Source organism: Camarhynchus parvulus, chromosome 1, assembly GCF_901933205.1.
Source record: "Camarhynchus parvulus chromosome 1, STF_HiC, whole genome shotgun sequence".
NCBI classification, from domain to species: Eukaryota; Metazoa; Chordata; class Aves; order Passeriformes; family Thraupidae; genus Camarhynchus; species Camarhynchus parvulus.
Genome location: NC_044571.1, coordinates 109307937 through 109328862, shown reverse-complemented (window position 1 = coordinate 109328862; position 20926 = coordinate 109307937). Strand labels below are relative to the sequence as shown.

At 36.9% G+C, this 20926-nt stretch overlaps 1 protein-coding gene across 3 annotated transcripts in view; it reads right to left on the bottom strand.

Annotated features, from left to right (window-relative positions):
* Positions 1-20926, bottom strand: part of CADM2 (cell adhesion molecule 2) — a 578457-nt gene that overhangs the window by 108644 nt on the left and 448887 nt on the right. For all 3 annotated transcript variants that reach the window (XM_030960443.1, XM_030960463.1, XM_030960451.1), the window contains 2 exons: positions 6598-6750; positions 3916-4053 (listed from right to left, as the gene is read on the bottom strand). In XM_030960443.1, the coding sequence (XP_030816303.1) occupies positions 3916-4053; positions 6598-6750 (291 nt within the window). The remainder of the gene's footprint in view (positions 1-3915; positions 4054-6597; positions 6751-20926) is intronic.

Below are 20926 nucleotides of genomic sequence, written 5' to 3'. Positions count from 1 at the left end.
CAGCTACTGAGAACACACCATCACTCAAGATATTTTACAGAATTTTTAAATATGTCAATTGTAGCCTACTGTTTAATTTGTTTTCTTGCTGTTCCTCTCTCTCCTAAATATTCCCTTGAAGAAAAGGTTGGAAAGAAATCCATGACACAAGCATTTTGTGTGGGAAGCACTGTAATGGAACAGCCTGAAGGGATACAGCTTTACAGAGGAGGACCTAGGGGTGGTAGGACGTGTTGAACGTTAGTGAACAGAGTGCCCTTGCAGGCCTGAAAGCTAAACCCACTGCCTTGCATTAGTAAAAGCACAGTCAGAAAGTCAGGGGAAGCGATCCTTCTCTCTTTGGCACGTGCGTGGCTACATTGAGAGGACCAGGCCCAGTTTTGGGCTTTCTGAAGAAAAAATGTACAATAAACCTGTTGAAAAACACTCTGGTCAGTGGAGCTCTACAAAGACATCTTAAGAAAGTTGATATTATCTAACCCAAAGAAGAGAAGACTAAAACCAGATCAAACTGCTGCTTTAAAGTACATAAATTATGGCCATAGAGAAAAAGAGCCAGAATCCCCTCAGAGGTGTACAACAAAAGCTGATGGGCAACAAACACAAGTTACACCTAGACAAATCTGGATTATGTATCATGAAATATCTACAAATAATGAAAACATAAACAAGAGGACTTTAGAATGCTGAAAAATCTACCCTAGACAGAAATGTTTCTATGGAATCTCTGACCTGGGAGACTTTTCAAACCTGAATTGGAGAAGACCTTTAGCTACTTGATTTAACCTTGGAATAGATGTTGGGCCAAATGAACCCGGGGATCAGCTTCAGGCCCACTTCCATGACTTTCAGACAGGTGCACATATAGATATGGCTGTATCAACTAATACAGGGTTATTTCTCATAAGTGTAGATGTTTGATAGGGAAAATAATAAATGGAAATGATGGAATGTTCATCATCTATTGCTCATTGCAAGCTATTTATAAAAGCACACACCTGTAACACACAGAAATACTCATCTTTTAAAAAGGGAGTTTTTCTGGTTTTACATGGCAGATATAATTATTGTTTGCATTTAAACTCAATTTCTGGCATGAAATGACCTTATTATCAAAAAAATACAAAAAACATCTTTGCTGTAGAGGGTTCTCAAGACAATAATCAGTGCCTCTCTGAAATCTTTGTGTATACTAAAATTAAAGAAACTTACTCAAAGTATCTTAACCTGTTGCAACAAAATGAACTTATTTAGTTTTAAAATCAAGTCTACCTAGCAAAAGAAAAAAAAAAAGAAAAATAAAATCTATTCAAAATATTCCTGAAGCCTATAAAAAATTCTTTATATAATTTTGTTCAAAGAGCATGTAACAAATTTTGTTGAAAAAGATAGGTAATTTCAAAATGAAAAATTTGCATTTAGCTGCTCCAGTATTTTTGTTCTTAATAACCTTCCAGAAATGTCACCAGAATGCTAAACTGCAGATCCCTTTGTTAAATTGGTGCACATATGAGTGACAGAACAGTAAACTAAAAGGTGTGGCACCCAGTGCTTCACATTCAGTCTCTCTCATTACTAACACTTACTTTATCAAACACTATTCCTTTATCAGATGATGATTCCTTTTTTGAGTCATAGCAATGGAGCTACAATTTTAGAGTGGCTTTTTCCCCTTTGGTGCAACTCTGATCTCAGTGCATCATTTATATTCGTTTGCAGCATGTATAATACAGTGGAACACAATTGGATTTACTGGTGCTAGACAGACGAACTCCTGACCTTTAATGTCAGCTGCATTAGCATATCATTTCATATCTCTTTTCTCAGATTTATCATTTCACCTTTTACACTGCACAAAGCTAATGTAACTTCTGCTGATGCCACTGCAGACTGGTTAGGTTATTTTATTTCTAACCTTTGAGAAATGGCAATGTGCTCTTCAGAAGACCTAGAAAACTGAACTGAAATGAATGTGCTCAGTACTTTCCTCCTATTCCTGGTTGTCAGGGGTTTTTTCCTCTTTACTGTTCTTTTTCATACTCCTTTTATACTCCTTTCTTCCCCATCTTGTTTTGGTTTTGTGTGGTTTTTTTTTTAATCCCTTTAGGAACTCTTGAGAAAAATAAATTAAAGAGTCAAATAGTTAAAGAGTTAAATCAACAAATTGCTTGCTGCCTTCAATTACTTGTCAGCTGAAGGAAAGGCAAAGGTATTACACCAGATTTTTAATGTAATTTTTAAAATAACTTATTTTCAAATTTCAAATAACATATCTTCAGTATGGCCTTGCTGTTAGGCCAACTGTGTCAGTGTTTATCTTATAGTATTGACATGGCTTGGAGTTATTTCCAATCTTAACATGCCTTCAATATGTATATTCATCATGCCATCTTTTTTGAAGGACACAGTCTCTGCTGTGCCATGTGTCTTAGCTGTGCTGTTTAATTCTTTTTACTTGCATTTGATTAGATGCTGCATTTCTGTCATCAATTTCCTCAAATTTCCCAGTACTGAAATGAATTATTCTCTGTTTACTCATTTTCTATCCTTGTTACACATTTCAAATTATTCCAGTCTAAAATGCTTGTTCCTTTCAATACTATTCTCATTTTCATTAGAAATATAAGAACACCTCTAGAATGAACAGGATTCTTTAGGCAATCATCTACAATCTCCTTTATTCACCAATTTTATACCAGAGCTCCGCTTTTGCACATTGCACTTGGAAGAGAATAGGAAAGGAAGATAAATGGCTCTGTAATTAACTCTGTAACTTTGCTTGAGGCAGTTTATTGAGCTAATGAAATCCAAAATATTAGACAAATTAGATAAATGAAGGGTGGTTTTTTGTTTGTTTTTGTTCTTTAAAGCTGCACAGAAAAGGTGGATTTTGAATCATTTATTTATCTGGTCTTATAGCAGAATGAATAGAGGTGACATGAATAAATACCAATACCTTATCCTTTTTATCCATCTACTTTATAATGGGCACCTCAACTGGCTTGGAGGTATGACAGCCTTCTGCATTAGGAATCTCTCGTCACTCACTCATTCACCAATGAGGATTTAAAACAATTCCATCATTTTTAAGAATATGGAGTAGAAAACTAAGGTCTAAGCAAAGAACATACCAAGTGAAAGAAAAGATGTAAAGGAAATAAACAGCTTTTTATATGCAGCTCTTTCCTAGCTCGCTGCATCCTTGAAGGCAAAGCCTTGCTGTCAACTTTGTTTTTAGTCACTCACTGGCTTTTCTGTAACAACAGACTTTGTCCAATTCCCCCCAGTCCCTGTGATGTTTTCCTGATCCCCTTTAAAGTCCATCTTCTCCTCCTCCTCACTGCAGACTGTCAGCATCCTTGCCTCGGCTGGAGATTCTGAGTTTCCCAGCTGAGATTCCCTCATTTGCTACATCCTGGCTCTTCCTCAGCAGAGCAGGCTCCATAGGTCTCCTATGGGAAGTGCATTCTCCTGTCTGTTCCAGATGGTTCTGCCTCACCTGGTCACATTTTTTAGGGGATTGTATAAATCTGGGAATTAACTAAATCAGACATACCCCATGCTGGAATGGCACAAGAGAAATGAAAAGGGAAAATATCAGGGACAAGTGGTCTGACTGTGATAATAATCCAGAAAATATTTCTCTATGAAGCCTCACAGTTGAGTTTATTATGCTGCATAGAGTTCTGAGCAATCCAAAACATCAGTTTTTACTATTTGAAAAAACAATAAAAAGATGGTTACATGACCACTACAGTAAATTACAATCAATTCTTCATCTGTGTGCCATCCCCTACTCATTTCATGACCCAATAGGAGCAACTTTTCAAACACAGATTAAAAAAAACCCCATAATTCTATGGATTAGATAGTTTTGACAATTGGATCAAATGACACTAAAATCCTTTTAAATACCTTTAACTTCTTTGTCGTTCTTGAACCATCTGATATCAGCTGCTGGCTTACTACCAGATGTCTTGCAAGTGAGCTGCATCCTCTCTCCCTCCATAACTGGTGAGGTAAATCCAGTAATTTGTGGCTTCTCAGGAACACCTAACAAGCAAACAAGCAAAATGTCTCTGATAGTGTCAGCTGCTGCCATGAATGCACAACCAACTTAAAGTTCACTTCTTCACATGCTCTAAATTCTGTAAACAGGATAATTAATTCCTCGTGCCTTGTCAGTTAAACCTTTTTCCTATTGTAAATATCCATCAATCTGAACGGTAGTTGATTCTAAATAAATAGAGAAAGCAGGAATTACCTAATTTTCTAGAGAAACAGATTGCATTTTAATAAATACCTTATCTCTGTATATTCTGCATGCAGGTCTAGTCTGACTTGTTACAATATTTAAACTGCTCAGCACAGCAAGCAGGATGACAAACACATTTAATTTTCACAGCTGTGAAAATTAAACGTTAAACTGGCAACAAAAAACTGAACTGACCTAGGTTGAGGACAGATATTTACACCTAAATAATGAAGACTTTAATAAAGAAAAAAAAGGGAAAAGGGAGGGTGAAAATAAATACTGGAGTCACTTTATCTTCAGAGAAACAAAACCAAAACACCAAGAGGTATAATCACAACTTCACCGACTGTGGAGGGTCCTCTGCTGTATACAAGTTCTTCAGAGCAGATAATATGATTTGGACATACCATACACATAATATTCAATTTGGAAATGGCTGTTTTTCAATGAACCATGGAAGATTAACACCCCCAAAAAAAAAGCCAAAAAAACACCAAAAAAGCAAGAACAAAAAAGAAAACACAAAGAAAATTGGGAAAGTTTTGATCACTGCATGCATAAATCCATTGAACTTATGAAGACACAAGAATAACTTATTTTAAAGTATCACTGATGACAGTAATTTAAAAATCTCAAAAAAAAAAGACAGTTATGTCTTGTAGCTACACTGCTTTGGTGCATCCACATTTGTGGCAAGATAAAGGGCTCGGTCACAGTAATTGATCCTGGGCCCTGTATTTAATAATTCCATTTTTCTGCATCTCTTTTTCAAAATGACAGATTATGTACATAAAAGCAAAGCAGCATCACCTATTGCATAGTACATCTCTTTAATAAGCCTAATCCTCTCTTTCAGGACAGAAAATTTTGTCTACTACAATACCTTGACACTTAAATTTTCTAATTGAAAGCAGAGCAGTCAATAAAGAGACTATTAGTACATAAAAGGATAGTTTATCTGATTAAAAGATGCAATACACTTCAGTGGCAAAGCTCCCCTTCTCTGGCAGAAAATGTTTTAGGAGTTTAAAATGTTCCTTTGAAATAGGAAATTACAAATACAAAATGAAAAAAGGCAGGAATCCTAAACTGTGCAGCTTTCTCTCTTGGAAAGTAAGTAAATGGTGTTGGGAAAATTTCATGAAACCCTCCCCTAATATGAAGGTCAAGCTTAAAGGACTGTTAAGGATCAAGCTACTTTTATTAATAAATATTGCCTAGATATTTTGGGGGTTTTCTTGTCTTTGTAACACCTTTCTCTATGTCTTTCTGCCATTTAAAAGGTCAAACTGGTGTACTCCTCAATTGTTTAGATCATGAAATGCCTCTCTGCAGAAGGAAGATAAAGCATAGGCAGTTGCTATTCCAGAATATTTTGCTTTGAGTGGGTACTTTTTGTCCTTAATGGTAAAGTAGTGAAGATTTTTGTAAAATAGTCTCACAGGGACTGAAAGGGAGATGTATTTCATATCCTAAGCACAAAACCAATTCCCTGGCTGGATTAATGTGAATATTACTGCCACAGAGAATATCTTACATTAGTTCTATTAAATTCAACTGTCTGCCCATCCACATATAAAAATAAAACAAAAAGAGAGAAAGAGTCATGTTCAGGGACAGAAAAAAGGAAAAAAGAATAAAAATCAATCTCTAAAATCATATAGCCTCTTAGGTTTGCAGGTGTGTTTTAGTGAACTATAGCAATTTTGGCTGATTGGGCTACTGACATTCATAGAATCATATAAAGCTTCGAGCAGAAACTTTATTTCCTGGGCATCTCTTGAAATCTATTGCTTTTCTATGTGTATCTATAACCTTTGGGGAAAACAGCAGAGCACTTAGAGGATAAAGCATAAAAGAAGCGGCAAACCCAGTGAAAATTTGCACTTTATAGACCAAAAAAAAAAAAAAAAAAAGAGAAAGGAGAATGAACCAAAAAAATGCACAGCTAAGGAAAAATGATAAAGCTCTAAAGCTCGTTTTGATTTCATGCTTTCTGCTTTTCTCTCCTTTGCCCTATCCAATAGATTGTCAGGAGATGAACACATGCACCTTCTGTGCACTGGTGGTGCTCGGGATGTAGAGGTTATGTCCATTTTATGGAGCACTCGTTCCGCGGTGTTTGTGTGCTCCCTAACTCATTATCCTGCCACGCTGCAAACAGTAAGAGGCATGTTATTTTTCAGCCCAGCAATATGAAACAATAAACATCAGGGGAAACCAGATCAGACGTTTACATTTATCTTCTGCCAAGCCTTAGAAAAGTTCACTCTTATCATAATTTGCCAGAGCCTGAGGAGTTTAACACTTGCTTCTTTCTGCTCGGCTCAGTGTGTGCTTACCGAGGACGGTGAGGAAAGCCTTGGAAGTTTTGACAGGCATGGTGAACAAGGAGCAGGTGTACTGCCCTTCGTCCGACAGGGACACGTCGCTGACACTGATACTCAGCTCGTGCCACGATGCTCGCACCAGCTCGATTCTGTTGTCCCTCAGAGCTGAAAAACAGCAACAAAAAAAATTGACATTACTGTTGGATCCAGCACGTGAAGAAAGTGTGGGGTCTTGTACAAGAGGCTCCATGATGATTCCTAGGGAAACCAGGCCCTGGAACATAGAGGTGTGGACATAGTTGTCCATGCAGAGCAGTTTGTTTTCTCTGTGGAATAAAGTGCAAGAGCTGAGCAAGATTTTGAGAGGTCTATTGAGTAATTTTTAACATTTATAAACATAGAAACTACAGGACATGAGTTAACTCTGGCCTTCCTCTAAAAATCTCAACAATTACTTTGATTTCTGCCCCCTCACAGCTTTGTTCAGTGTCTAAAATAAATTCTTTCCAAAACCAACCTGTTTTTCATGTATTTACAGATGTTGAGAATCCTGTATCTAGCCCTGCCTAGTTTGTCTACAGATTTTTCTCATGTTCATTACTACTGATATTGAACTGGACTATCAGATTTCTAAAATTCTGTAAATAATTATTTATTTTTACCAATAGACTGAAAGTTCCACTTATACATGCATACGCAGTACATTTAACAAGTTGAGGTAATTGAATATAGTGGCTTTCCATTTTTGATTATGAATAAAAATTCAATCTCTTCTGTTTGAATGGAAACAATGAGGGAGAAGGAGAATGTAGGTTCACTTAAATTCAAAAGGTCACTTTAGTTAATGATTTAAAATTGAAAGTATTTTATAGCCTATATTCAGATTAACCTCCATTTTCTACTGAAAAACTGACAAAAAATTCCCAAACATTTTTTTTTCCTGCAGCAAAATTGCTACAGGAATCTGCATATATTATCCAAGCCTTCCCACAGCATAGAAATACTAATATCATAAGTGAGCAAACACTGTAATTTTCCTAAGCAAACAATAAAAAAGCCTCTGTAACTCAGGAAGTTTAGCTATATACCTCTAGATTGAAATGTCTGGTCTGATAGTGTGTGAAAATTCAGTGAGTCTATTTTTACAGTAAACCTCTGAAAATCAAAAGTAAAATGCGACTATGATATTTATTGAGACAGTTACACCTGCATCTGTGAGAACAACAAAGGTGTTCAAGTCCCTAATGCTGTTCTCTCTCACCTCTTTCTAAAGTCTCCAAAGACTTAGATTTGTCTAGTATATATCTTCTAATGAAAAAAAAAAAAAAAAAAAAGAGTTTTACTGTGGTTCTTTTGCTACCAAACCTAGATGTTTCTGCCCAATTGCTGTCCAAGTCGATCCAGGTAGATTTACACCAAAATAAGATACAGCAAAGATTCAGCAAAAATGTCACTTTAATTTGTCTTCTTCTAAGGCTCCCATTTTGGTTTGTTCTCGCCAGAAAATTTTAGCTGAATTTGCTGATTATTTCAGAGTAGGCCAGCTAAAGCTTGGCTTCTTCTGCAGGGTCTGAGGACTGAAAGGTGGCAGCTTAATCATGCCTAACATAAAGGTATGCCATGAACTTCAAGGAACATCAAAGAAACTGAGGCTGTGTGAAATGGACACATTCCAAACAGAACTGAGATGTCATATGGCCAGCCACAACAAGAAAAAATCCCCACAATTATTTAGTTTATAATATCAAGTCTATATAATGATGAAAAGAGGAGCAACCTTAAAGGAAAAAAGCAAGCAAGCCAGAAGCCACAAAATGCAAAGCTGACAGAACAGCTGAGAAAAACCAGCTCAGGAAAACAGAAAAGCACAAAAAGAAAGCATCTACCAACCCAAACAGCAGCAAAGCTGATCATTGTGGCTTCAGCAGCCAAAACTCCTCACAACAGTGAAGCTGTTGCTATCTTTGACCAAGTAGATGGGGACTCAGAATTCCTTTCTCAGCTTGTCAATTCTAGTCAGATGCAAATGAGCAGACATAAGAATTGTAGTTTATTTCATATTACTGACCTTCCCAAAAAAAAATTAAAAAATTATTTAAGTTTTTCCAAATGGTTTGATCACCACCACACCTGTTTATATAATTTGGCATCAGCAGAAAAAAATAGAAAAACAAAACAAACAAACAAAAAGACCAAAACTAAAAGGCATCTCAGCGCCCCATAATTTGGAAGTGGTAATTTTTTTTTCTCCCTGTAATCTGAAATTATTTAAAAAATAATGCACTATAACACCTTACATAGTATTTTACTTTGTTATAATTTTCAGTTGTTACTGCCTTGTGATAAAGATTTTATGTATCTGTTGAAATATTTTCCTACAGATGGGACAACAAGTAGAATTTCATGCCCTGAAAAGAACAGCAATGAATTCCACTACAGCACAAGTGGCCTAGAGATGCCAACAGCACATAATTTTGATCCTACAATTGAAATACAAACTGTTTCCATCAACTACATTCTTACTGTTCCCCTTCCTCACCTCTCCCCCTCCACACCTTTTTTAACCTTTGTAAAATAGAAAAACCTCAGCTCAGTCAATTTTGTGGAAAGCTGGTAAAAACAACCACTGGTCAAGAGATGAGATCAGATGTTCCATGTTTCATTACAGAGTGGATTTTTATCGAAAGAACTGCAAGAAAGTTTTGTAACGGAAATATCAACCCAGCCTTTGCAATAAATGCTGCAAAGGGCACCAACATAACACTCCTTTGCAGGAAAGCTGCTTGTCAGAAGCATTTTTCTAAGTGTTGGGTCTAAAAACAATTATCTCTTCCATCATTTTCCAATCTGAATATTTGTAAGCTTCCTGTCTATGCAGATGAAAAGCAAACCAAATTTTACTGCTACAGCTTTAACAAGGTGAGCACTTACGCAGAGGCAATGTAGAATCTTATTTTCAAATTGTATTCCTGTAACTGTTTCTATATCCTCATCTGGTTAGAAATATACCCAGTTTCTCTTCATGAAATTGATAGCTGTGATGGATGGCAGAACTGGTTTGTTTGCATTTTCTGTTTTAGGTACATTTTGCTTAAAAGGGTGATGGAAACAACAGCAACAGTGGAGAAACCAGGGGCAATTCGAGCAACTCATGATATCCAGGCATTGTGAGTGAGTGAAGCAGGGTCTTGCTCATCACAGAAGACCTTGCCAAGGCTGGCTGATGAAGCAAAGCAGCCCACGGAGCCTGGACAGAAGGCAGCTACTGAAAGGTACCAAGTGGCAAGCAGCTCCACCACAGTAGTTCAAATAAAGCTCCATAAAGTAAAATACAAAATGTTCTATCACATTTAATTAGCACTTTAACACAAAAAAAGTAGAACACTGCTCTTTTGGAACCTTCTTAGAAACTCCTTTAACATTTCACTTTTTTAGAAGCCAAACAGACCCTTCTGGCCTCTTCCTGGGGATTTTAACCTACATTGCTTAATCATTATCCTATCCATAGTTTGCATACCTACAGAGATACTATAAAAAGGATAAATAAACAGAATATTTATTTGACTTCTGGGAAATACACATATGCCAAAAGCACTAACAGAGAATACCAGCACTGGCATCACTTTGCTGGATTCTCATGTTGCAAGCTGTTTGAAAAATACAAAATGCAACAAGAAATATAATTACATAGTAAATTCCAATATGCCCTAGGTACATTACTTCAGCTTTCTGTAATTCCCAGGCACATATGATGTAGTTAATTTGCAAGGCATGAAATAATTATGCATAAAACACTTGTTCCTAAGCAGACACACTTCATTTATTTTACCTGTCATTCTCTTTTCCTATGGAAAAGATTTCTTTTCAGAATGTTCTCTGACACAGAAACAAGCAACCTTGATAATTTGTATAGTTTAGGTAATTATGAGTAAGAGATACAGTCATGTATTTCAGCTGCATTAATTAGCAATTATTGAGACTGATGACCATCACAATAAACTAGTCTCCTTGTTCACAATCAAACAAAGCTGTACTTTATTTTTAGGAAAAAAAATAATAATGTAATGATCATATGTTACTAAAGAGAAATCCTGCAACAGGAATTATAACAGAGAGACAAAGGAATCTTAGAAATTTGACAAAATGGAAGAAAAAAAATCCACATTTCATACCATGAGGAAAAGGCAGTTGGACCTGTTAGACATGGTAGCCACACAGCAGCATCTCTAATGGCATTTCATCTAAAATGACCACATCTTTGTAGTGTTTTGAGTCATATATATGAGGAATGGGGGAAAAAAACAAACAACAAAATCCCCAAATTCTCTACAATAATTTGCTGATATTTTGAGAATTCTAATTTGACATATGCTGCCATCCTGGGATTCACTCAACAAAATTTTCTTCCTTATGTTGGAGCTCTTCCCTCTCTTATGGGAATAACATAACCATTAGTTGGAGCCAGAAGGATTTCTGATACTCTACAGGTCACGCTAAACTCCCAGAACTCTATTATTTATGAAACTGCAACAATCCCTTTGATTTTCAGATTCCAACTTTCTAAATGCAGATTTAAAGGGATTTATGTTGTGTTTCTTTGCTCCTAATGAATTCAATATACCAAGGTCCCCATAGGATGATCTACAGAAATTGCTTATAGTTGTGCATCAACTATAAGCAAGGACAGAAGAGGAAGAAAAAAGAGACAAAGTGAGAATAAGTGGAACAAACCAATCTAGTATTGTTATTCTGTGTCTTCTAAACATTCATATTTCTTTTCAAAACATTCACATTTCCTTAAAAAGGGCTGATACACAATTATTCTATTCATGCCTAACCTATCAAGTCCATACTTGCATGGTATCTGAATTCCTAAGACTTTAAAACTTCTCAGTTGTTTTTCATGTGGAAAGAAAATCCATTTCCTTCCTCTTTCATTTCCAGTCATGCAAGTTGATTACCTTCATGCAAGTACACAAGGGTGGCAGCATGAAATTTTAGTAATCCCATGTTTTCTATTTCTACCTTGGCATGTGCTGAGGCTGTTTTTACCTCTCAGTGGAGGCAATTCTTACCTGTCCACAGCACTGCATTAGTGAAGCTATCACCTTTTTCCCCTAGAACAGAAGTCCTCAAACTGAATCTACTTTCACAAGTAATGCTAATGTAGAGGAAAAAGAATTAGGATTTTCTGTGCAACCTGTCAAATTGGCTGACATATGTGCCATTGGTGTCCTTTAAAGGTGGCATCATTTATAGGTAAAATCAGTGGAAATCACATAAACTGAAGGTTGCAATACAGTGGAGGGATCTTTGGCTAATTGGCTGTGGAACAGTCTGATCAATTTGCCGATGCATGATGGCTTTTCCCCCATTAGGAAAATAATTGATAACACAGATGAGTTCAAACAGACATTCCAAACAGTGTCTTTCACAGTTTTCAGCCACTTGGATGCTGAGAATACTTCAATATAACTGAATTTTTAAACCCATTCATGTACTCAATAAATTTGGGGCATCACTGAGCTTCATATAAGGTACTAAGTAAAAGTTTAGAAATTGAAGAACTATGTAAGAATCCTTGGAGATAGGTTTTACTTTCAAAGTATTTGGTGATCAAAAGGAAGAAATAATGGGATCAATAGAAATATATTTCTTCCACCTGGCTATCTTCTGCTTTATGCTGTGGCTTGCAGTCTAATAAGAAAAGACTAGATTGTTTTCATCAGAGATACACTCCTGAAATATTTGACTACTTTATTTAAAGAACAATGTTCAACAGCAAGCTGTTTCCTCCTATTTAAATTTTTCAGCACTTTTGCATGTTGCATAATGCATCTGCCAAAGACATGCATTAAACTCCCTTCATCAGGAGAGGTGCTGACAGCCTCACTAAGAGAAGCATCTACTCTTTGCTTGCCTTGAAAAGGCCAAAGCACTGTGGACTCAGAACCTGCCTGTACGGCCTTATCTATTATTTATCAGGGTGCACAGCCTTAGATGCTTATGAAGAAAACTCAAACAGAAAGGTAATTTCTTCAGTGAAACAACAACAATTCTCCATTTCCTGCAATCTGGATAAAATGAAAAAGAGTTTAAGGTGACTTACAAGGACTTATGATCTTGAACACAGCTGCTGAGCTGAGGTTTCACCAACTGTTGCCAAGTGACAAACAGAGGCCAGGATGACTACATGCCCTTCATGGATGGAATAAAGAAAACCTTCCTGCATGGCAGATTTTCTGCACTGAGCTACCTTTTCTCTCACAATCATGTTCTGTATTGGCTTCTTTTTCAGAGCACTCAAGAAATGTGTGCTCTGAAGAAAAAAGAAATTTTGCAACATGCAAAAAGAGAGGAAAAACTTGCCATCTAGGGTGTTTGTAATGCCTGTTTCTTGTATTAAAGAAGCAGTGAGCTTATTTTCTTCTTGTCTTTTGAGAATCATAAGGATGATATTTATTGTCTGAGAAGGTCTGAGGCCTGACTCACTTTCCCATAAGAAATTTAAATTTCAAATCTTTGCAAAGCACACAGGCTTTGAACTATGAAGATGCTTTACTGTTTCACTGTGTTAGAATAATATTTAACCGTACCTCCAAACAATAAAACAAAAATCATATCAGTCAGGATGAAACATTGTCTTACAAGGTCTGTTCATCTGGTTCCTTGTTCAACAGGGAATCACAAGATTTCCTATTATCCTAATGCAACTGGACATGTACCACAGCACAGTAGCCTAGAAAATATTTAAAAACCATACTTCTCAAATATACAGCTGCAAAACTTAAAACTGCAAAATGATCTGGCAAGGCTAGAGATGGGCAGAATTAAAATAAATAAGATTCAATAGATAAAAGTAATTGGTAGTCTTATGTACCAAGTTAGAGATGAATGTTTTGAAAACAGTAATGCAATAAAGGAGCCCTGAGGATTATAGAGGATATTATTTAACTATATGTTCAAATGCAGCACCACTCTAAAAAGATGAATCTTATTCTGGGTTGCACTGATCCTTGCAATTATGGTAAAAGAAAATGCTACAAAATTCCAAAATAGCATACATCACACTGTGCCATATATTGTAAATTACAGACAGAAACAGTCTCTCAGTTGGGAAGAGAATTTCTGAAGGTCTACTGATGGACTACTGCTGCAAAAATAATACTAAGAAAATGCAAATAATACAATGGAGAGCTGTAATAAGTCCACATGTACCTAAGGAAAGACTAACAGAAATTAGAAATTTTTTTTCTATATGCTTCAGGTTAAATGGGACTTCACTGTAAGAAATGTTAGATAATGACTTTATTGAAGTAGAAGTTAGAAATAAATACTAATCCTCTTGCAAGCCAAAACCAAGCTTCACAGATTTCCAAGTCTGTCCTTCTGCAAAGGTCAGACCAGGTAATTTTTCCTGATGCTACTGATGATGATACATGTTGATACTAATCAGTGTGTTAGCAGTACTTAAAGACTCCTGACCAAGGCAGAGTTAAGCTTATGTAGGTATTAAAAACTGTCTGGCCAAACAGCACAGAGCTCTACCAAGGCCATCTATGTATTTTAAAGAACATCAGTTCTATAATACTCTTTTTCCTTGCCAAGAGACTGCTCTTCACAGTCACTGCTGGTGACCTTCATGCACTGGCTTTAGTCAGCTTTGAATGAAAGGGCTCCTAAAGGACAGGGGGCACAGAATAACTCAGACTTTACACTTTTAGCACTGCTGCACAACCAGGTTCTACTCAGGCCTGCCCAAATACAATGCATTTTTTGTGTGTGTCTTCAGCTGACCATGCCTCAAGAAAGGTGAATTTCCCTGACCTTGCAGGTGGTGACATTATAGTTCTGCCCATTTACTAGCTAAGCTTAATGATCCCATGGCACTGGAAGTGTTTTTAGTGGCATGAACAAGTGTTACTCGTGGTAGAGTCATGTTTATGGTTCTGTTTCATACTCCTTGGAAAGTCAGAGTCTTCCAATTTCTAAAGAGTGCAGTCCTGTTCAAACATATTATTTTAGCAGAAGATAGAGACTTTCTCACTTTTTGATGTTCTAAAAGAGATTTTTCTCTACCTGAGAACAGCTACAAGATGGCCCTGTTCTTCCTGCACTTCTTGATCAGGTAGATACAGAAATGAACATCCCTCCTGTAGCAGATGGCTATTTTGGCTACAGATGCCAACACGTTCTTCCTAACTACATTAAGCACTCAGGCTCCCTAAACTCCTGCTACAGCCAGTGGAGCAAGTCATCTTCCTCCAGTGGCCAGTTAAGAACAAGTCACTGCCTTAGAAATATTACAGAACCTGGACAAAACAGCCAAGAAATCATCAATGATTGATGAATGCATCTGCAATCAACCTAGCAATAGATTCCAGTACCAATGAAGAGTCAAAGCCTTATGTATACATCAATACTGAAGATATTAGTGCTGTTAGGGATGACTCACATGTCTCACTAGGAGGGAATTGAAGTACGGAACAAAGTATCAGGAGAGATGTGAGATGAGTCTAGTGCAATTCCAGGGAGGATTCCAGAAAGCTCTTTGATGGCTGCAACATCTTTTATGATGGAGCCCTTAAAGTTTTATGATGTCTCTCACACAGCTGAGCAGCAGAAAATCTGTCTCTCCACCACAAGAACACAGATGCTCCCTCTTTTGTGGGATTTGTCTTAGTTTTCCACTTGCAGATGTGCTGTGAAGGAGCCTGTTAGTGATAAATGGTATCAGAAACAGTTAATTAAAAGATTGGAGCCTCTCTCATAAAAGTTGAGGCTAAGAGACTTAGGATTGTTTAACAAGAAGATCAGAGAATCCTGGAGTTAATTCAAATTAAAAAAAAAAAGGAAAAAAACCAAAACAGCAGCAGATCTAGAACTCTAATTTTCATAGGAAGCTGCTCTAGCATAGTCAGAGAACCAAGCTGGACTAGATGACCTCCAGAAGCCCTTTCCAATGTGAAACATTCTGGAATCTTGTCATTCTGGATGTTTTTGGGGTAAAGAACCTGCATATCACAAAATGCATAAGTGTGACCAATCCTGAAGTGCCAACTAAATAACCCTTTGCTAGATATTCACAAAGATTAATCTTCTTTAGCTTTTCCTAAGCATTCTTCTCCCTCATGAAGGATGTGGATTTAAGTTCCTATGAAGAAGAGGCTGCCAGTTTCTCTCCTCTATAGTCAATGGGGGAAAAAAACCCCAAAAAACCCAACAACAAAAGAGAGAGAAGAAGACAAAAAAAAAAAAAAATTTCTAGACTAAATTCAGTTTGTGTAAATGTGTTTCTTTTGCAGCTATATTCCAAGAATGTGGTGACAGCAATAAAATGTTTGGACTCCACAGTGGTGGCCAGACATATTCACCAAGAACTAGAGAATATTATTTAGAAAGTAAGTAAAAACAAACACCTGACATATGATGGCATACCAAGTACTGATAGATGCACAGAATAAAAAAAATATAAAAAAAACCCAAACAAACAACTCTACTGTGAATAAATGGATATATTTACCTAACAGTAGATACTGAAAATAATAGATGTGTGGAGTCCTGCTACCATTGGTATTATTTATCTCCAAGATCTGACTTCTTTTGGGCCATTCACATACACCAGATGTATTTGAGTATGCCAGAAGAAACTTGTCCATGCTTAATACATATGTCTAGACAAAAAGCAATTGAATGTATCTTGAAATTTTTAATTAAGCATTCATTGGAAGAATTTCCTTTTCTTATAAATTGGGAAAAAATGGTTGTTGGCTCTTTCTTGTTTCTTGCCCGTCCCTTTTGCAGTTCAAATTGTAGCAAGAGGTAAGGGACAGAAGACATTAATTTGAAAAAAGAAATATGGACACTAACACCCATTTACAGCTAGAGAATGCTACTAACTCTTCCCATTTACAAGAATTAATTGTTGTTACTGGTTCTCACACTGCACTTTGCTTAACTGATACAGTTTGAAGACTCGCTAAGAAACCACCAAAACTAATCTGTCTTCAGTTTACTACCTATGACAAATAGATTTGCACATCATGATTGTCATATGAAAGGAAGCAATTTATAATTGAAAAAATGCAAGGAGTTATGCCAATAGTGATCAATTTTTGTGGATATTATTTATATTTTTAAATATTTTTAATTTGCTAACAAAAACTAAATAAGATTTTGTATTTAATTATTTTCCCTTGTCACAGCCTTTAATATATTCAATATACATTTATTTTCAAACAGGAAATATTTTTCCTGCCTCACTGATCCCATCCTTTCCTCATTTTTTCATTCCTCTTACTCTTCATCATTTGAAATCCTTCCTGATCACACTCATAAGTGGATCTTGCCAATCTTTGGAATAAACTGTCCTTTACTCCAGATTTTAATCCATCTAGTCTCTTCCTCTTCTCCTCATCAATCTTTAATTGATAAAAACTCTGTTGTCATCTCTATTAGTAACATTTTTCCTATTATATGTAGTAAATAATTTTATTTCCTCTGTGTGCTAGACAGGTTCTCTGTAAGAATGAGGCCACTGGAAAAAAAAATAAAGAAGAATGGTCTAAACCAATTACATATGCAATATACATCAGGAATACTGATCAGCAACACTTTAAAAGGGAAGAGTACATCAAATTAACTTATTACTTTATATTTCCAAATATAAACTGCCAAGTACATTTTATCTGTTGCAGAAGTTCAAAAATGTAGCAATTGTAAATTTAAATTACTTTACACTTATCAGCATCCTGAGCTGTATTAGGAAGAGCATTGCCAGCAGGTCCAAGAAGAGGAACCCTGCAGTCTCTTCAGCACCGGAGAGATCACATCTCAAGCGTTGTGCCAATTCTGGGCTCACCCAGTGGATCAGAGTCAGGTCATACTGGAGTAGGGCCATAAAGGCAACATCAATCATTTTGGTGGGACCTGAGTGCCATCCAAGCTTCTCTATCACTCCCCTCCTCAACTGGACAGAGGAGAGAAAATATAATGAAAAGCTCGTGGGTCAGGATAAGGACAGGGAGAGATTGCCCAACAGTTACTGTCATGGGCAAAACAGACTTGACTTGGCAAAATTAATTTATTACCAATCAAATCAGAGTAGCATAATGGGAAATAAAACCAAATATTAAAACACTTATCTTCCATCCCCCCTTCTTTCCAGGCTTAGTTTTTCTCCCAATATTCTCTTAACTCCTTTTTCACAGCAGCACATAGGGACAGAATGGGGGCTGTGGTCAGTTCATGTGGTGGGTTCTGTGCTGGCTCATCACCAGTGCACTCACTAGAATGTACTTTCTTATTTCCTGCTGTGATATAGGATTAGGAGAAAGGCAAAGCAGGTTCAAAGCTTTAAAAGGGTATAAAGAAAAATTTATTAACAGTAACTAAAAGAAAGAGTAATAAGAATCAGAACAAAATCTTCAGGACCCTTCTCCCCCTACAACCTTTTCTTTCCCACTGACAATAAAAAGAAACAAAATCTAAAATTTCAGTCAGTTTACTACCTCTAAAATAGTCTTTCTTCAGTTCATTTAGGGAGAGAAGTCCCTCTTGTTAATGTTGTGGAGCTCATCACTCAGTGTTTGTGCTGCTGCTTCCTCCTCAGTGGGAGGGCTCCTCACACACTTCTGCTCCAGCATTGGAGAAAGTCCTCCACAAACTTAAAACTTAATCACAGAAAGAATTATGGCACAGTATTTTACTGCACAGGATCCCAAAAAGGTGTAAAGTCTCCAGCTTTATATACTCAAAATCTGACTGGACGTGGTCTGGGGCAATCTGCCCTGGTTGATCCAGCCTGAGCAGGGCAGTTGGACTGCATGATCTCCAGAGGTTCCTTCGAGGATTCTCTGATTCATACAGCTTTTACCTGTATCATAATGCTACAGAAAAATAAAACAAACAAAAATTTCTCAGGCATTACTCTCCACCTTTTTGGCTTTGAAATTGCTTTTGTATAATTAAAAATTGGTACCCTGCAGAGTGCTCTGCTGAACTGTAATAAAGAAAACTGAGGACTATCCATCCATAGAAATAAGTCTTACCTGCTACAGGGAAAATGTTGACAGATTAATGTGATCAACTGTGGAATTGAGTGCTGTGCTGGATAGGCCTTCCCACAGACATGTCTTTTTCCAGAATAAAAAAGAATTTTAAAAACATTTGACTGAATCAGTGAAAATCTTTCCAGATAGAACAATAGGAAGTGAGAAGGTGAAGAAAAAGGACCCTGATGTTAGTCTGAGTACACACAGGTGAGCTCTCACATGCTCCAGTATTCTATTCTATGGAGTTGTCATCTGGTCTGAGCTGCTTTTGGCACTTGGAGGATAGCACAAGCTTGAGCTTCCCAAGAACACTGGAATTACAGCATCATGGGCAGAAATAACAACCACCATTGAGTTCTGGAAGCTCTGGCAACTTAGATCTTCAAATGCTGACTTACTGAATACATTTTTGAACCCTCTATGCTTGAATAGACAAAAATCATAATGAATTACGTTTATGTCCAAGAAGTCTATTCTTAGATCAGGAAAAGAAAAATTACGTCATACAGAAGTGAATAAACCCTTGCTTAAAAAGCTGAACTAAAAAACAAAGATAGAAGATAACAATAATAATTTTACAGAAAATAATAAAAAAATTTTACAGAATATAATAAAAATAATTTTACAGAAAAATGCTCAGAGCTGATTTCTCTAGCGTCTCCTACACTTTAAACTTCCTTCGCAGATTAATTTTGTCTAGTCGAATCCTAGAAAATATCACCAAACAGAGATAGATTAAAATAAAACAATCCACTACCACTGCCACAAATAAAATAAAATAAAAATTATCAAACTGTTCTTGCACAGAAAACTTCAATCCTATAAATTTAAGAATAGCCGCAGATTTAACTTCACACACAAGTGAAGGGTAATCAGAGCCATATGGATTAACACTAACTCAAAGGCACTCTAAAGTTTTATAGGAGACCATGGGGAGCTTGCTACTGTAAAATCTCCATCATGAGTTTTACACCAATAATTGGAGAGTCTGCAACCAGGTTTATCTCCAGGGGAAGAAGACAAAATTTTATCCTCAAGTGCAAATCCATCTTCCTAATTCTTCCAGCAGACATAAAACAACAAGTGGATTAAAGCCCAAAAAAGGGGCAAAAACGCCTTTGTCTCCCCCAATAGCACTTTAGAGCATAAAGTTCCTTGGAGACTGCTTAAATTCAGAGGAAGGGGAAGGGAGGGGGAAAGACTGTGGGACTACTTGAGGATCTGGCCCAGGTGTGTCTATCTAGATCCAAGACAGACAGCTACAAATGAGGCAAGATGAAACATTTCTGACTGCAACAGACAAAGTAGGATGGGAATGATGATTACACTGCTCTGCAATGGGGATTGCAGTAGCCAACTTCTCTGAATGATAATCCATTTTAAAATTAAAGATATATTGTTCCCTGTGAAAATGAAATCAAAGACTCGACTCTGTTCTCTCCCATTACAGAACAAATCAGGTAATGTAAATCAAGTATCATCTTGTAAGGTGATCTCTACTGGAATAAATTTGACAGCAGTGACAGATGTGTCAAAAAGCCACTACAGCAATACCTAGGAGGCTCAATGGCCCTCTGAACCATTATTTGGTCTCTGATATTTCTGGCAATTTATTAAAGAATGGCACCTAGCTGTAGCTGGGGATGAACTTAACACCAAAAAAAAACAAAAACCAAAAAACCTTCAGCAAACATCAGGAACATGAATCTTTGTGCCTAAGGAAAACCTCTGGGCTCTGCTGAAATTCTTCAATTATTCAATGACAAGTATCTAGCTGAGTTGGGGAGTTCAAGTCTCTCAGAAGATGCAAATGCCTCCAGGCAACTGCCTGAATTCTCCTGGGTCATTTAACAGGATTGGGAGTGCAGGATGGATCCTGTTTCTGCATCAGGGCAACTTCCAAAGAGAGTGCTGTTGCACTGATTTTACCCAGGAGCTCACCCACCAGACATCCCCAGAATTACTTGCTGGATCTCCTCTGGCGAACTGTGATTGTCCCAAACCTGCCTGTGGCTGTCCCAGACACGCACTGTTACCCACAAGGGGTTAGACAGCCCTGCTCAGAAGAGACAGATTCCAGAATTTCCATCTCACTTGACCATCTATTTGCATGCCGTCACCGCTGGACTTTGGGGCATCTGTCATTAAAGTCTCCTTTGAAACTCTCCCACTTTATGTGAATACAGACATTACACATATAAATATAAATACATACTAACTGAAGGAAAAATTTAGGTGTTTTCTTGTGTTTCCTACCTGCTAGCTCATTTTTTTTCTGCTTCCTACTG